Genomic DNA, 15,634 nt, shown 5'->3' on the forward strand with positions numbered 1-15,634 from the left:
GTTCGAAAAAACTATTTACCAAATAGTTTTATCCATTGAAATAGTCGTTTGAATCAAATCTACTAATTTTGAAAAGGACACGTAGAGGAGTTTTTTATAATAAAGGATTGACATATGTCCATTAAAAATTCAAACCGCTAATATGAAACACTTATTTATCAAATAATTTTATTTAAAATCACTAATTTAATACAGTTAATTTATCAAACAGCTTTATTTGAAAGATCTAAATTCAATCAGTTTTTCAAAATAATTAATTCAATCCCATGTCACTAACAATGTAACGCCCCAAATCCGGGGTCAAAAGATTTAGTCGTCACTATGAAACCTCAATCCAAATTAACATGTTTAATCAATATACAAATGTCAGCGGAAGATATTTAGCATAAATGACCCCATACTAATCCAAGATCTTTTAAGATTACAGTTCTAGAAACAAGATATCCAAATTCCACAAATAAATTTTTCACTTTCTTTTAAAACTCTTTTCAATAAATTCAAATTCACTACTAACCCGCCAGTATAACTTCGAAAAGAAGTATACTAGGCCCAACTATAAAATAACACAACTATAAAATAATATAATATAAACAACTTTACACAATAAAACTTACACTAGCCCGCAAACCCTGAACCAGCCACCTTCCAAAAGCTTCTTCTTTGCTTACTCGAATTATGCGGCTAAACAGCGCAAGTTAATCCTCACTGGAGGTTAAATTTGAAAACAGGCAAATATGAGAAAAACAAATGCTCAGCAAGATCATTATAATATATATATATGGTCGTTTTGATATAAACCGACATCTGCAATAGCGCAGATCATTTTAAAATCATAATTGCTGAAACAGAAAAGTTATTAAAGAATCGGATAATTGTTTCTCACTGTTTTCAAAACTCTTTTTGATATTATCGAGCGAAATGCTTCAGCAATAATTTGAATCTTGACGAGAATAAAACTCGTAAAACGGTATTTACGGAAATATCGTAAACAACAATAATGAAACAATGATTATGGAGTGGATCATAAACTCATTCAAAACCGAACTCTTGATATTAATAATCATTTTGTTGTCATATCAAATTAGATATCAATACGAACTTTGATGCTCACAACATTCCATACTGAAGTCAATATCAATCATCTATACTAATACCACCTTTGATAATTAACAACAAAATAAATATCCACATCAAGCAGAAACTGAATCAAAACTGCATTTCACCTTTTATTCAAAACCAAAACACTTGATAAACTATTCCTTATACGATTATCAAAAGCAATATAATAATTTAGATTGAAATTCTCGAACGACGGTGTGTTGCCGCCGGTGATCAGCCGTGGAGCAACACCGGTATGCCGAAACATATCCAACTAAACAAATGGGGCACCCAAGGCACATATCGGCCTAAAGGTATTATATCTTGTATAATATCTAAATCTCCGTTGGACCGCCGCCACGGCCTATTACGCAATTTGTGATCATCCAATCTTAAAACCTTTTATTGAGAGGGGTCATAATACTCGACACCCTTATAAATTTTATTCGCCATTTACTTGGGCAGAAAACCCAAAACAACGTCATATTTCTCAAAACCCAAAACATCTATAAATCCGATAGTTGGATAAGTAAAACATTGACTATTCTGAACATAGAATAACATATAAGTACTTGCATAAACAGAATCATTTATTTCAGCGATATATAAAATATTTATATATTCAGGACTGAGAATAGGGAAAGCAATACTTGTATTATAGGATTCAAAATGAATATCACTTGAATAATAAGTGATGCTAGGGATACTTGCCTTTAGGTTTTTAGCAGTTAGTCACACTCGTAGAAACGCAATTATATCAGTCTGGCATCTCAAGGCACTACCGTCTTTTACTTCGCTAAATCACTGATATGTTGCTCATGCAGTGCTGCAACCCATTATTCCATATTATTCAACTCTAGTCTTCATCCATTTCATCTGGTCATGATCGTCTTAAAAGACTCGTATCTATAATTAGAAAATAACCTTTTAATCGTCTAAACGCTAATTACTCAACGAACTGCGCGTCAAAACTCTATCGTCTACCCATACAATAGCCCACACATAAAGGAAACAGTCAAACACAAGACTCTTGACCCACGTACACACGTATTTCACATAACACATAATCATATAAGCCACGCATCACATAATTCATACCGTTTGTCAAAAGGTTCGACTCGGTACGTTTAAAACTGAAATCAGATCAAAATACGATTTTTCAGTCACTACGCGACTCATAATCGATTTACAAAACAAGCGACCTTTTAAAATAAAATATTTTGGGTTTCAAAAGTGTTTTTAATGAAAGCGGAATATTTTTCTGAGTCTATACGCGTTTGTTTCGTATTAAACGGACGAACGGTTTATTTATTACGAATAAAAGAAGAATAAATCAATTAATAATAATAATTGATTTTTAAATACCAAAATATAAATTTTAAAAGCTCAAAATAATTTTTAAATCATTTTCTAGGAAAAATCAGAATTAAAACAATTTTTTCATAATTTTTGGAAATTAAAATCAAATTAATACAAATTATATAAATAAACTGATTAATTATCAAAATAATTAATCAATTTAAATAAATAATAAATAAAATTTTGGATTTTTGAAAAATAATAAAAGAAAATAATTTTTGGAATTTAAAATAATTTAGGTAATTAAAATAATTAACTAAATAGGTTTTTAGAATTAAAAGAATTGATTTTGAAAATAGAAAAAGGAATTTTTGAATAATTTTTAAAAAGAAAAGGCAGAAACACGTTTTTGGGAAAACAACTGAACACAACAGGATCAAAGGGCGGGGTTAGGGTTGAACATTGCCGGATAATCGGGGAAGACGACCGGAAACAATGAACTCGTTGTCGGTTTCTGGAAAACCCAGAATTTCGGCTGACGTTACGTCATTTTCCGGCGTCCCATATCCAGCAAAATCAGCACGGGTTCTTTCCGATTTTAACACTAAACTGATCCCAACCACAATCAAAACTCAATAACGACTCTAACATCATCTCAGACATACCAGAACTCAACATCCGGCTACCACCGAACCAACTCCGGCGAAATCACATATGCAGTCAAATTCATACCAAAAACATCGATACCGGTATCAAAATAAAGCTCAGATCATTTATAAACTAACTGTATACTCAAACACCACCTCAGATTCAAGAATAACCTAAAAATCGATTCCAAAAATTGTATCAAAACCAAAACTCGGTTATAACTAAATCTTAATCAAAAACATACAACCTATATATGAAAACAATCCTTGTGATACCAGGAACGATAATCAATTAACCAAATCATCAAACAATCCATCTATAATCAAAAACGAATTTTGATAATAAATTTGAAAAAATCGAATTTACAAAACACTGCACATTGATTTGTGAAATTGGTACCAATAGAATGGGCTTGAAACAAGGATCCATTTAGTATATAGAAAATCCAATTTGGATTCCTAGAATTCCTAGAATCATTGATTGTTTGTTTAAGAACAACTTTTACCCCCAAATTATGTTCTTGAATGTGGATTTTAATAAAATAAAAAGAAATAAAATAACAATTAGACTATTTATATTTTTAAGAAACTAAATACCGCAAAATCAATTTAGGGTATTTTTATCCTCTAATTAAAATAATTAAACCCCAAAATAATAATTAGGGGGAATAATTTTAAAAGCGATACAATACAAATTTATATCAAAATTCCCCGAAAATTGCGAATAATTCAAAAATGCAAAAATAACGGGTATTTGAAATACGGATAATTCTATAAAAATAAAAACATACCTTTTGTGGGTTTTGACATCCCGGTGGGGTCCCGGTCCGTTATTTTTGAAAAACCGAATTGATTCCTAAATTAACAGAAAACCCCGAAAACACATAAAATACATTCAAACACCCATAAAACGAGATAAAACGAGTACCTCGATAAAGACGCTAATAAACACGCGTCCAGATTGCGAATTGATTCATATAAATGCCTCTTAAACACGTAACAAGTATCCTATTGGATCATATCGGATCCGAAAATAGATTACTTAGCCGCTAAGTAACTATAAAACGATACAATTTAATACCATATTTGGATAATTTTCAAAACCGGGCTTTTTATAAAACTGTTTATACGAAAATAATGTAATAATATCCCGCCTTTCGAGAATACGGGTTTTGTTGGTATGTCAAAATGATTGTCGTATCAAAAATTGTACGCCGGGACGCGTACGGGTCAAACCGTAATCCGGATTGAAAAAGTTAAAATACGGAAAATGTCTGAAATTACGATATTAGGTTAGAAAGGAGTTTTCGGAAGAGTTTCGGGTTGTAAAAAAGCAAAAACGGTTGAAGTTGGACGATTCCCGGCTTTATAAAATAGTTTTATAATTACTCAGAAAATAATTATTAAATCTATAAATCATTATAAAATCATATAACATTTCAAAAATTACCGGAAAATACCATAATTATCTATATTTTATTCTGCACATATAAAAATTAAAATACTCAAAGAATATCACATATAAACATCCAAAACATCAACTCCAATTACCAGATAATTCACTAAAATTCACATAAAATTGCATAAACAATTCGAAATAATAATAATAATATTTGAAAATATGGGATATTACAAACAACTACTCCCTCTGTTTTCTTTTATATGTCGTTTGACTTTCTTGCACACAATTCTAAGTTCTTTGACTGCATAGATAAAATAATATTTTTTAAAATTTTCTTTTTCTAAATTAAAGTTTTAGTTATATATTTTTATTCACAAAAAGAAAAAATTAAAAATTATTATTCAAACTATGCGGTCAAAATACTTAGAAGTTTGTGCACAAAAATCAAATGTCATATAATAAAAACAGAGGCTAACTAACCGGTAATTGTTAAAGACGAACACATATAAAACAGTAATAACTACTATCTGTAGTTGATCTGTAGTTGATTAGTCATATTCTATGATCCCCGTATTGACTTTGATTAGGAGTATAATAGAAAAATGACATGACTATTTGTTTAAGCCATACACAAAGTATCTTTGACATGACTCACGATTTAAATACATTAAGGTACCTATCTTTGGATTTGCTAGTGGCAATCTGGATTATGAAATTCTAATCTATCTTAAGATCTGATTTAACAAATACATATAATATTACTCTCTCCCGTTTTTTATATGTCGTTTAACTTTCTTACACATAATTCTAAGTCTTTAACGGTATAGATAAAATAATATTTTTTAATTTTTTTTTTGTAAATTAAAGTTTTAGTTATAAATTTTTATTGATAAAAAAATTAAAAATTATTATTTTAACTGTGCAATCAAAATACTTAGAATTGGATGCACAAAGATCAAACGTGGTATAAAAAAAGGAAGGGGATTAATTCTGGATCACCAAAGATTATGAAAGATTAAATATTTATTCCCCATTAACAGTTATAACTTCTAACTTTCTGTCATTAAAAGAAAAAAGATACTGAAAAAGTAATAAGAAAATAATTGAAGATTTGAAAACTATAGTGAAAAGAGATATAAACATAGTACAAAGAAAATGATAAGAAAAACGTGGGACCCAAAGTGGGCGCCAGCTCAAAGTTTTGATGTTACAAATACGAACACCCCACTTAACGTAATCAAGAGCATCTTTTTATATCATCTCTTTCTCGATATCTAAATTCTACATCACTCTTGCATAAATTAAAATTTACTTTGGTGTACTGGTTAATAAATTATCTCTTGTCATTTTAATTTTATATTTAATTTCGGTCATTTTAAAATAAATTAAAAATGAATATTATTTATTGGCCCTATACTTTGTTTAAAAAAATTGTTCAATTTGCTCGTGATAGATGACATTTTTTTAAAAACAACTTTTTTTTAGAGATAGAATAATGAAATGTATCGTATATCAAAAACAATAATCACAAATACGAAAAGAATATGGTAACGGCTTTTTAGGTGACACGGTAAAAATTAAATATTCAAAACGATATCAAAATTGAATCGTAAAATCAGATAATCGTAACGACTGAAAAATAAAGATCAAATTTATTCATATATATATATATATGTTAATAATCGCTAAAGAAAAGTATTAAGTAACGAGTTTATTAGATCAATATCATAAAAATTGAATAATTTAAATAAATTTACGGAATTAAATTGTAAAATCTAAATTTTGTAATGATTGAAACCAAAAGATCGTATCTAATGTAAAAGACGAATATACAATTTAATTTCAACTTTCTAACCAATATCTAAATGTCGAAGGTAGATATTTGAAATCCGGAATTAATTACTCAAATTTTAAAGACACAATCCGAATTTATTTAGGGGAGGCAATAACGAGGGGAGAGAGGGGAAGACGAACAATATATAGTAAACGCGTGTAGGCTCGACATAACTGCTTACTAAACTCCAGTTAAAGTACACAATCCCAAAGGAGTAAAAAAAACAGGACACAACAACAACATTTACGAGATGGAAAAGCCGAATGAACACCAGCATCAACATACTCCGGCCAGTCATCAACTCCCTCCGGTGATTATACCGCCACTTGGTGCAGCTAGAGGACCCTCTTTCCCTCCTAATGAACAATTCCTCCAGCTCAACTACTGCATCCATTCTAACCCGTCTTGGCGTCAGTTCCCTCTCTCTCTCTCTCTCTCTCTCTCTCTCTCTCTCTCTCCCTCTCTCTCTCTCTCTCTCTCTCTCCCTCTCTCTCTCTCTCTTTCAATCTCGCTCTCTCTCTCTCTCTCTCTCTCTCTCTCTCTCTCTCTTTCTCTCTATCTCTCTCTCTTTCAATCTCTCTCTCTCTCCCTCCTCTTCACACACACATGTATGTTTCACAAAGAAAAGTTTATTTCTTGAAAAGGTTCTTTTAAGATTGCTGTTTTATTATGACCTGAATAAAGTTGTGTTCCTTTAGTATAAACTTTCATTCCTTTACATGTGTGTGTGCATATATAAGAATAATTCATTGATTCCATAAAGAATTTTTTTTTGTTAAGTGAAAATTTTCTTTACTAGTTTCTATTGATCAATTATTTATTGTATGTCTTTGTGCTTTATATGGAATCATGTTTTTGTTATGATTGATTTATTTATTAAGTGTTGACAGTCAGTTATCTAATTATATAATCTTGTTGATTGTATTTGCCCCACATTTCATGATATAGTATTTGTTTAATTCTGATTTGTGCATTTCATGTTTTGCAGCCCAAACTGTTCTTTTAGCATTCCAGCACTACATTGTAATGCTTGGAAGTGCTGTTATAATTGCCACCGCACTTGTCCCTCGAATGGGTGGTGGTCCGGTGAGTATTTCTAAGACTATACTTATTTTTTATGTAATTGATGCATGATGTAATTCCTTTTCTGTTTCACTGGCACTTTCATTAGGGTGATAAGGCCCGAGTGATTCAGACGTTGCTGTTTATGTCCGGAATCAATACACTTCTTCAGACCCTATTTGGGACAAGACTTCCTACGGTGATGGGACCATCTTTTGCTTATGTCATATCAGTCTATGGTATCATCGATGATTTCAATGATAGTAACTTCTCAAGCGAGCACCAGGTATGCAAAACTTGTTATTGAAGTAAAGTTTGGATGAGGTTATGAGCTATGCGACAAACTATTTGAAACCTAGTAATAATAAGTCCGGTATAAATGACATACCTTTAGAATAAATTTGAACTCTTTTTGTGCTGTCCGATAACTGAATTATCCATTTAATGATTGTTTTCTTAAAAATCGTCAATTTCTTCTGCAACAAGGGCAAGGATGTATAAATTTGGACCTTTCTGATTTCCGAGACCCTGCTGATGCAAGAGTCTCGTGTACTAGAAACCAGAATGTAGGATCACCCAAACCAATAACTTTCTAGCAAGCACAATTTGATAATTAAAAACGGATAGCCTTACCCTTCATCGGAAAAACTCTCATTTCAACTTCAATTTATAATCATAAATTACAGTTGACTCTTAGTGAATGCATCCCTCTTATATAGGCTTTGCTCAAATGCTCGTTCATCAATAAACGCTTGTTGATTGACCAGTTGCTAATGGTGACGAGATAGATGCATTGACTTCTAGCTCTAGCTGTGTTACCCACGTATCTGTGTTTGATTGTAATTCTCCTTGTGCATACCCACTGTCTACATCTGTGTACCGTTGTCGTGTTCTCTATGCATTGTGCCATAACTTCTAAACCTCTATTTTGATGTGTTGCTGTATATTGTTGACTGTCAATGTGCTGTGTAAATTTCCAACTTATCTAGTTTTCTGCTGATCGGGGATTCTCATCCGTATCTATCTTATTCTCATTTAGATGTCCTCTACAATAGGCATCTATTTATAACTTTACATAATCTATTGATAGACTATTTAAATGCATTATAGCGATATCACAAGAAACTTTCTCTTCATTTTACCTATTTAAGAGCCTTAATTTTCATCTACGTATCTTGGAAGTCCTTGTGCCAATAAATCAATAGCCTTAAGTATATTTGCTAAATTTCGTTTTGATGACCCTAATGTTTGTGCATGTAGAGGTTTCTTCATTGCATGAGATCAGTTCAAGGATCTCTCATTGTGTCATCCTTCATCAGCATGATACTTGGATATGGTCGGGTCTGGGACAAACTTACAAGGTACTGTAACTGTCAGCATAGTTTATGTACTCATTCGTTTACGAGTTTTTGCTGCCATCTTTTAGTTCTTCTCAACTTTCGATGCAGGCTCTTCAGTCCTGTTGTAATTGTGCCAGTTGTATGTGTGGTCGGTCTTGGATTATTTGGAAGGGGATTCCCGCAGGTATGTTTCTTTTATTAAGCATTAAAGTTTGAGGCCCACATTATCGTAGTATAAATAATTTTGATTAATCTTGTGTTTCTTCTGCAGCTTGCAAACTGTGTTGAGATTGGCCTCCCTATGCTAATTTTATTGGTGGTGTGCCAACAAGTAATATTTTCCTTAAATATCTGTGTTTATGTCTTATCTGACCAATAAAGAAGATAGAAGTGAAACATAATTCTTTTTCGCAGTATTTGAAGGGTATTCATCCAAGGGCACATTCTGTACTTGAGCGGTTTGCTATGCTTCTCTGCATTGCCTTCGTCTGGGTTTTTGCTGTTATCGTAACTGTGTCTGGAGCTTACAATAATGTTGGGCAGCAAACGAAGATGAGTTGCCGCACCGATCGCTCGGGCCTTTTGTCATCTGCTCCATGGTAATTGTCATATGGCCACATATCTATCTATAAGCCCTCATCTGGTAAAGTTGTTCAAAAATTTTGAAAGTTCTTGCTAATATGTTAGGGTTCGGATTCCTTATCCATTCCAGTGGGGTCCACCCATATTCAGAGCTAGTCATGTCTTTGGAATGATGGGAGCTGCCCTTGTTGCTTCAGCAGAGGTTTGGTTCCTGTCACAATTTAAGTCTGCGTGATATTGAGTTTTTCTTTTAGCAAACTTTACCTGTGTTCATATTTGTCCAATATTAAAAAATTAATAAAAAATAAAAGAGAACTGCTGATGATCAGATATTTTTCAAGTTGAGCTGAAACATCCCATACTTAATGTCAAACCATTCCTTGCAGTCAACTGGAACATTTTACGCAGCATCACGGCTTTCTGGTGCTACAGCTCCTCCCACATATGTGCTTACTCGAAGCATTGGTCTTCAGGTTAGACAGGCCAGCTGAGCCTTTGTTTTTCCTTTTATCTGTTGCCTGGCATTTATGGTGTGTTTCTGATTGTGTTTGCATTGTGAATCTAGGGTATTGGTCAGCTGCTTGAAGGGATATTTGGTGCTGCCGTTGGCAATACTGCATCTGTGTAAGGAATTGATGTTAATCTCTTTATTTTATCTGTACTATTTTCGTTGGCTATATTTGGAACATCAATTCCTCAAGTTTTATTATTTTGGCAGCTGGGTGATTGATTGAAATCATGAATATATCTCTTAAGTTGTTTAGATGCTCATTATAGATTCCCCAAATTAGAGATCTACTTCCCCAAATTATTGAGTTTGTGACTAAAAATAAATGGTTCGTTCGTATCTCAACTTATATAAATAACTGTGCTTGAGTGGACTTGACGCGTGTACCTTTACTTTTTTGTTCAAACCGTTAGTTACTATATGTGTTTTGCTATTTTATCTGATCAAACAATATATAAGGAGCACATGAGATTAGGTATCTTGTTTCTGTTAAAAGTCAAGGAGAGTTGACTGCATTGATGAATAATAATAAGTGATACCATAGTGATTGACTAATGGTTTAGGTACTCGACTTCAAGCAATTTTTGCATAATTATGGAAGTGGTAGTTTCAGGTTAGGTCAGGGATCAATATGTTTTTTATATCCTACAAATATGAAAAGGTTTTAATGCATGAACCTTTATCCGTCTTACCGTATCAGCTTCATTATTGTATAGAAACTCTGTTACTTATTATTACAACGACCCTGCAGTGAAAATGTTGGGCTTCTTGGACTAACTCATGTTGGGAGCAGAAGAGTGGTTCAGATATCCACTGCTTTCATGATCTTCTTTTCCATATTTGGTGAGTCTTATCTCTGTTGTATATTCATTTTGGATTCTTATTCCTCATTTCAACAAATGTTTGATTTTGAGGTCCTAATTTGCAGGAAAATTTGGAGCCTTCTTTGCATCGATACCTATACCAATATTTGCAGCTATATACTGTGTCTTATATGGTATTGTTGGTGAGTTTTCCTGCCATCGTTGCTAATATACTTCAGTAGTGTACTTAAAAAACAATTAATATTCATTATCTTTTGTACAGCTGCCGTTGGGATTTCATTTATTCAATTTGCGAACAACAATTCAATGCGAAACATCTATATACTGGGTCTCTCTCTGTTCCTTGGAATATCTATACCACAGTATTTTATGATGAACACTGATCCAGCTGGCCATGGACCTGTTAAAACTAATGGTGGATGGGTAAGATAATATTATAGTACTTCCTATTATATAACTTCACATTCTCCTTGGACCTTTTATAGAACTCTGCAAAAGGAAACATCTGATCTAGCTACTATTTGAAGATAGGGCATTATTTTATCTTATTTGAGTTTCTTATTTTCATTTTAACACCATTCTTGTCCGCAATATATGATAAGTAGAGAGGTGTCCTGGCAATTAGCAACGTTGTTTGCAGAGTAAAATCGATTGTTTATGTAGCCTATGTGTTATTTATGTAGATAAACTTACTTCAACACTGAAGGTGATGAAGCCATGACTAATAAATAACGTTAGAATGCAAGATAGGGGAATAGGGGTTATTATCATATGATACAGGATGAGGATAGCTAATTAGCCAACACCAGTGGTGGAAATAATGCTAATTTTCTCTCTATATTTTAGATACTTCATGTGACATTGATTCTGAGAAGAAGCTTGTTTATTATCACCACTGATCAAAAAGTTGTTGGATGTGGTATTTATGAAATATTCTAACACAATTTTTTTCCTTTTTTTATTGTAATTTCAGTTCAACAATATATTCAATGCAATCTTCTCTTCACCTCCTACGGTGGCTTTGATCGTTGCAACACTTCTTGACAACACACTGGACGTGACGAATACGCACGAAGACAGAGGTATTCCGTGGTGGGTTCCATTCCAGCACAAAAGAGGAGACAGCAGAAACGAAGAGTTCTATAGTTACCCTCTTCGGTTTAAAGAGTTCATCCCTTCTAGATTCTTGAAGTAATGCTCTACAGAAAATGTACATTAAAAGTTAAAAATCCCGAGCAGTTATGTTTTTCTTTTACTTTTTAAGCGAAGACTTTGTCTTCCCTTATTTTACTAGGACTAATCTGCCTAGCTAATGGCTGGTGCATGGTCACATCTGGGTTTTTTTTATTTTATCCAAATCTGGGATTTTCTTGCAGGAATATCGTCTTTTTCATTCTATATTTATTTTATTGATTCATTATATTTTTCTTTTGCGGCTGGTATGCGTGTTTCGGTTAAATTATTCATAGCATTTTCGCAGGGCCGGTCATTGGACAAGGCGAACGCCTGGGGCGCCACTACCTCAGGGGCATAAAAAAACTATTCATGTCCTATATATAATGATGAATTTATGCAGTTTTATATGATTGTGTTGTTGAGTACTAAGATTATTTTTTTGATTATGTTATTTTATATTAATTTAAATGTATGCAAATTTTGTCTTTGCGCTCTTAAAAGGTAAGGGCACCATCTTCAAAATTCGTCTAGGGCACTCAAATCTTTATGGCCGCCCCTGCATTTTCAACAACAATCGAGATCATCCTGGAATGCATTGTAATTGCATTTTGTGGTCGAACAAGAAAGGACGGAAATGCTCTTCACTGAGAGAGATTTAATACATTGTGATCATTAACATCTTTATGGTATTGCATCATGAAGATCAACCTTTGACTTAACATCTCACTCTTTCGACTCCGTTGCAGATTGTAGTTGTTTCTCCCTCGCTCCCTTTACGAAATGAGCAGTTCGAGTTGTTTCCTTTATTGAATTGGACAGGATGACAGTTATTAGGACTGGTACAAAAAACCTGGCCCAGTGAAAAAGAATAAAACACATGTAGAATAGATCTAAAACTTTGCCTAACCCATAAAGTGGAAAAAGATTTTGCAGCCCAAAAGAGAAACATGGTGTCCATTAACCCATTTGACTACATGTTATTTAATTTGCTGCCTGATAAAACAAAATAGCCGCTTTTTTAAATTATTCTTTTCACTTCTCCAAATTCATCATTACTCCCCCCCAACTATAATGCATCGTTCAATTATCACTATTTTAATGAATTTAATAGTTAGTTCTGGGATGTACGATTTCATAATAAAGTTGTTAGAATTATTAAACTGGCTACTACAGAGCACTTGAAATGAAAGATATGTCCAAGAATCATTTTGCTTACTCCTATTCTGCAGTCGTGGCCTCGTGGGTGTCGGTCGTTCTATGAAGATTATTAATATTAACCTTTTTTTTAACATGAAGATTATAAACTATGTTAAAGCAACATGGTTAGATAACTGAAGTGATTAGAAGTTTATCTTCTGTCTATGTTAGATGATAAGAGGTTTAAGTTGAGGTCCCGGGGGATTATATGGATTATATACTTGTTAATGTAATATTATTATTATATGTTATTTTCATTATTTTAATAGTTCTTACTTTTATATTTTCTCTCTATAATTTATGGATACTCTTGTTTAGTATTAGTCAGAGTTGCAGGATTAGTTGAGTTGCAGGTGCCGGGTAAGATTAATGGGTTGAAAATTGTTTTATATTTATGTCTTGTGTTGCTAAAAATTTGTTTGATAAATATTAAAAAAATTGAAAGACACTTTTGACTGTTTTTGAAGAATAAAACATTTGTGAAATTTTTAAAAAAAATTAAAACTTTAAGTAAAAAGAACTAATGACTTTTAGTCTCAAAACTCACCAAAAATATTAGTACTTTAAATCATACTCAAAACATAAATACCAAACAATTTATCAAATTTTCACAAGAAATATCCAATTTATCACAAATAAGATGGGAAAATCACCAATATTCTTGAAAATTTACCTATCAGAATAAAATTTCTCTGCATTTTATTCATCGCAACTAAATATCATATTTTCATGTTTAATTGAACTCGACTCTAACTCATTTATTTGCAGGACACATTTTTATGTACTTAATCTCGATTTATATTAACAAATCGGACTACTTAAATAAATAGAACTCAATTTTTATTTACAAAATTCAATTCGTTTACTGCTCGAGAATAACTTGTTATTAGTGCATAATTTATAAAATTCGATTCGTTTCTGGCTCTAAAATACCTAGTAATTAGTGCATATGAGTTGATAATTGACGCTCAACATCTGTACTACCAAGTTATGTGCCTCGACGCATTTGTGCTATTGTGTTACGTACATGTTTGATAAATGCTGCACACATAGATAAATATATACACACACAAGACACAACAAACGTACGAAGTGTGTACATTATAATTCAAATGTAATGAATCTTTATCAACGGACCTAACAGTATGTTACAGAACTTACAGTATCTTATTATTTGCGACATGCATTGGTTTTCTTATAATAACAAACTAATTAACCACCTTGCTGTTAGGCATAACACCTAATATTAGGTTTGACCAAAACATCTTCTTAAGGAATTTTAATCATGCACCTTTTCTTGTTATCTTCCTATAATTTTCCCTTAATTAACCAATACATAACTAACTACCTTCATTTTATTCGAAAATATTATTGTCAACATTCTCAAAATGTAATTAATTGTGACATTAAGCGATAATGATCGGTCAAAATCGTGTAAACCCTTCATTCTTACTTAATTATACTAGCAATTAGTAGTATTAGGATAATTGTCACGTGGTTACTGAATTTTATCTGAGAAATACTAAAATGACAAAAACAGTTCCCGAAATCGATCCTGGATGATAAGTTATTATTATGTTATTGAATATTTGCTCATTAATGAAATAGATCTTACTTGTATTGATATGAATTTCAGGAATAAAATAATAATACGTGTTAGTTTAGAAACATTTTAAGATACTTTTCGAATATGTAGTATTGCTCAAAATTGTATAGGGTAGCGAGTTATTCCAAAATGATGTTTCAAATGACATAAAATGATATATGACAGTTTTTAATACGCGAATACGTATATGTACACATATACTACCTGATGTTTAGTAGTTGGGAAAAATACTATAATTTCAAAATTGTTCTCAAATATTAATTTTTCTTATAAATGATACATATTGTGTGTGAGCCTGACAAAATAAAATATATTACGTGATATTTGAAAATATTTTTAGAATCTTTTAAGCGTGTAGCATTTCTCGGAAAAGGAAATTGGATGTTTTCTGAAATTAACGGAATTAAGCATGTGTCGAATAGGAAATTGTTGAAATATACTCTTTTCGTCTCTTTCTAGTGCCACATTTGCAAAACTAAATTGTTTTTAAATAATTTCCACATTTCCAATTTTTTTCATATATACTCTTATTTTTCTAATTCAAATGGTTGATTAAATATTTAATGTAGACATTCATCACCCTATATCTAAAGAAAAAATGTTAAAAATAATATTTTTTTTTATGCAAATGAATGAAAATACTAATTCTGACGGAGTTGGCTAAAAATACGGTTTGAGATAAGTGTTTATCAAATGGATATCTTATTTTGTATTAGATAAGTATTTATTAAATGTGTATCCAAAAAATAATATTTTTTTTAAATGATACGCAATTGATAGTTTTGGGTATCTCAAAAATAATACCCAAATTGAAAATGTATTTCGTTTGTAATTTTCAGAGGTACCCAATTCAGAAATACGTATTCCGTTACCCAATTAAGATTTGCATAATTAAATGGGTATTTTGATGAATTACACCCAACAATTGAATATTTTTCATCTTTGCCCATATTTAAATGAAATAGTCAAGGGCAAATATGAAAATAAAATAAAAATTAAATATTTTTTAATACATATTTTTTTACAAATAATAAAAATAAAAATGGGTCAGAGGAGTAT

General features: G+C 31.8%; 1 protein-coding gene across 1 annotated transcript; it reads left to right on the forward strand.

Annotated features, from left to right (window-relative positions):
* The first annotated feature begins 6,444 nt into the window (after positions 1 to 6,444).
* Positions 6,445 to 11,971, forward strand: LOC141706824 (nucleobase-ascorbate transporter 3-like). The gene is made up of 14 exons (XM_074509674.1): positions 6,445 to 6,690; positions 7,269 to 7,366; positions 7,452 to 7,628; positions 8,603 to 8,703; positions 8,791 to 8,866; positions 8,954 to 9,013; positions 9,097 to 9,281; positions 9,370 to 9,466; positions 9,651 to 9,737; positions 9,830 to 9,888; positions 10,524 to 10,615; positions 10,701 to 10,778; positions 10,859 to 11,019; positions 11,570 to 11,971. The coding sequence occupies exons 1-14, from the start codon at positions 6,531 to 6,533 to the stop codon at positions 11,789 to 11,791; spliced, it is 1,653 nt and encodes a 550-aa protein (XP_074365775.1). The 5' UTR covers positions 6,445 to 6,530; the 3' UTR covers positions 11,792 to 11,971.
* The last annotated feature ends 3,663 nt before the right edge of the window (positions 11,972 to 15,634 follow it).

This window comes from Apium graveolens, chromosome 2, assembly GCF_009905375.1.
Source record: "Apium graveolens cultivar Ventura chromosome 2, ASM990537v1, whole genome shotgun sequence".
NCBI lineage: Eukaryota > Viridiplantae > Streptophyta > Magnoliopsida > Apiales > Apiaceae > Apium > Apium graveolens.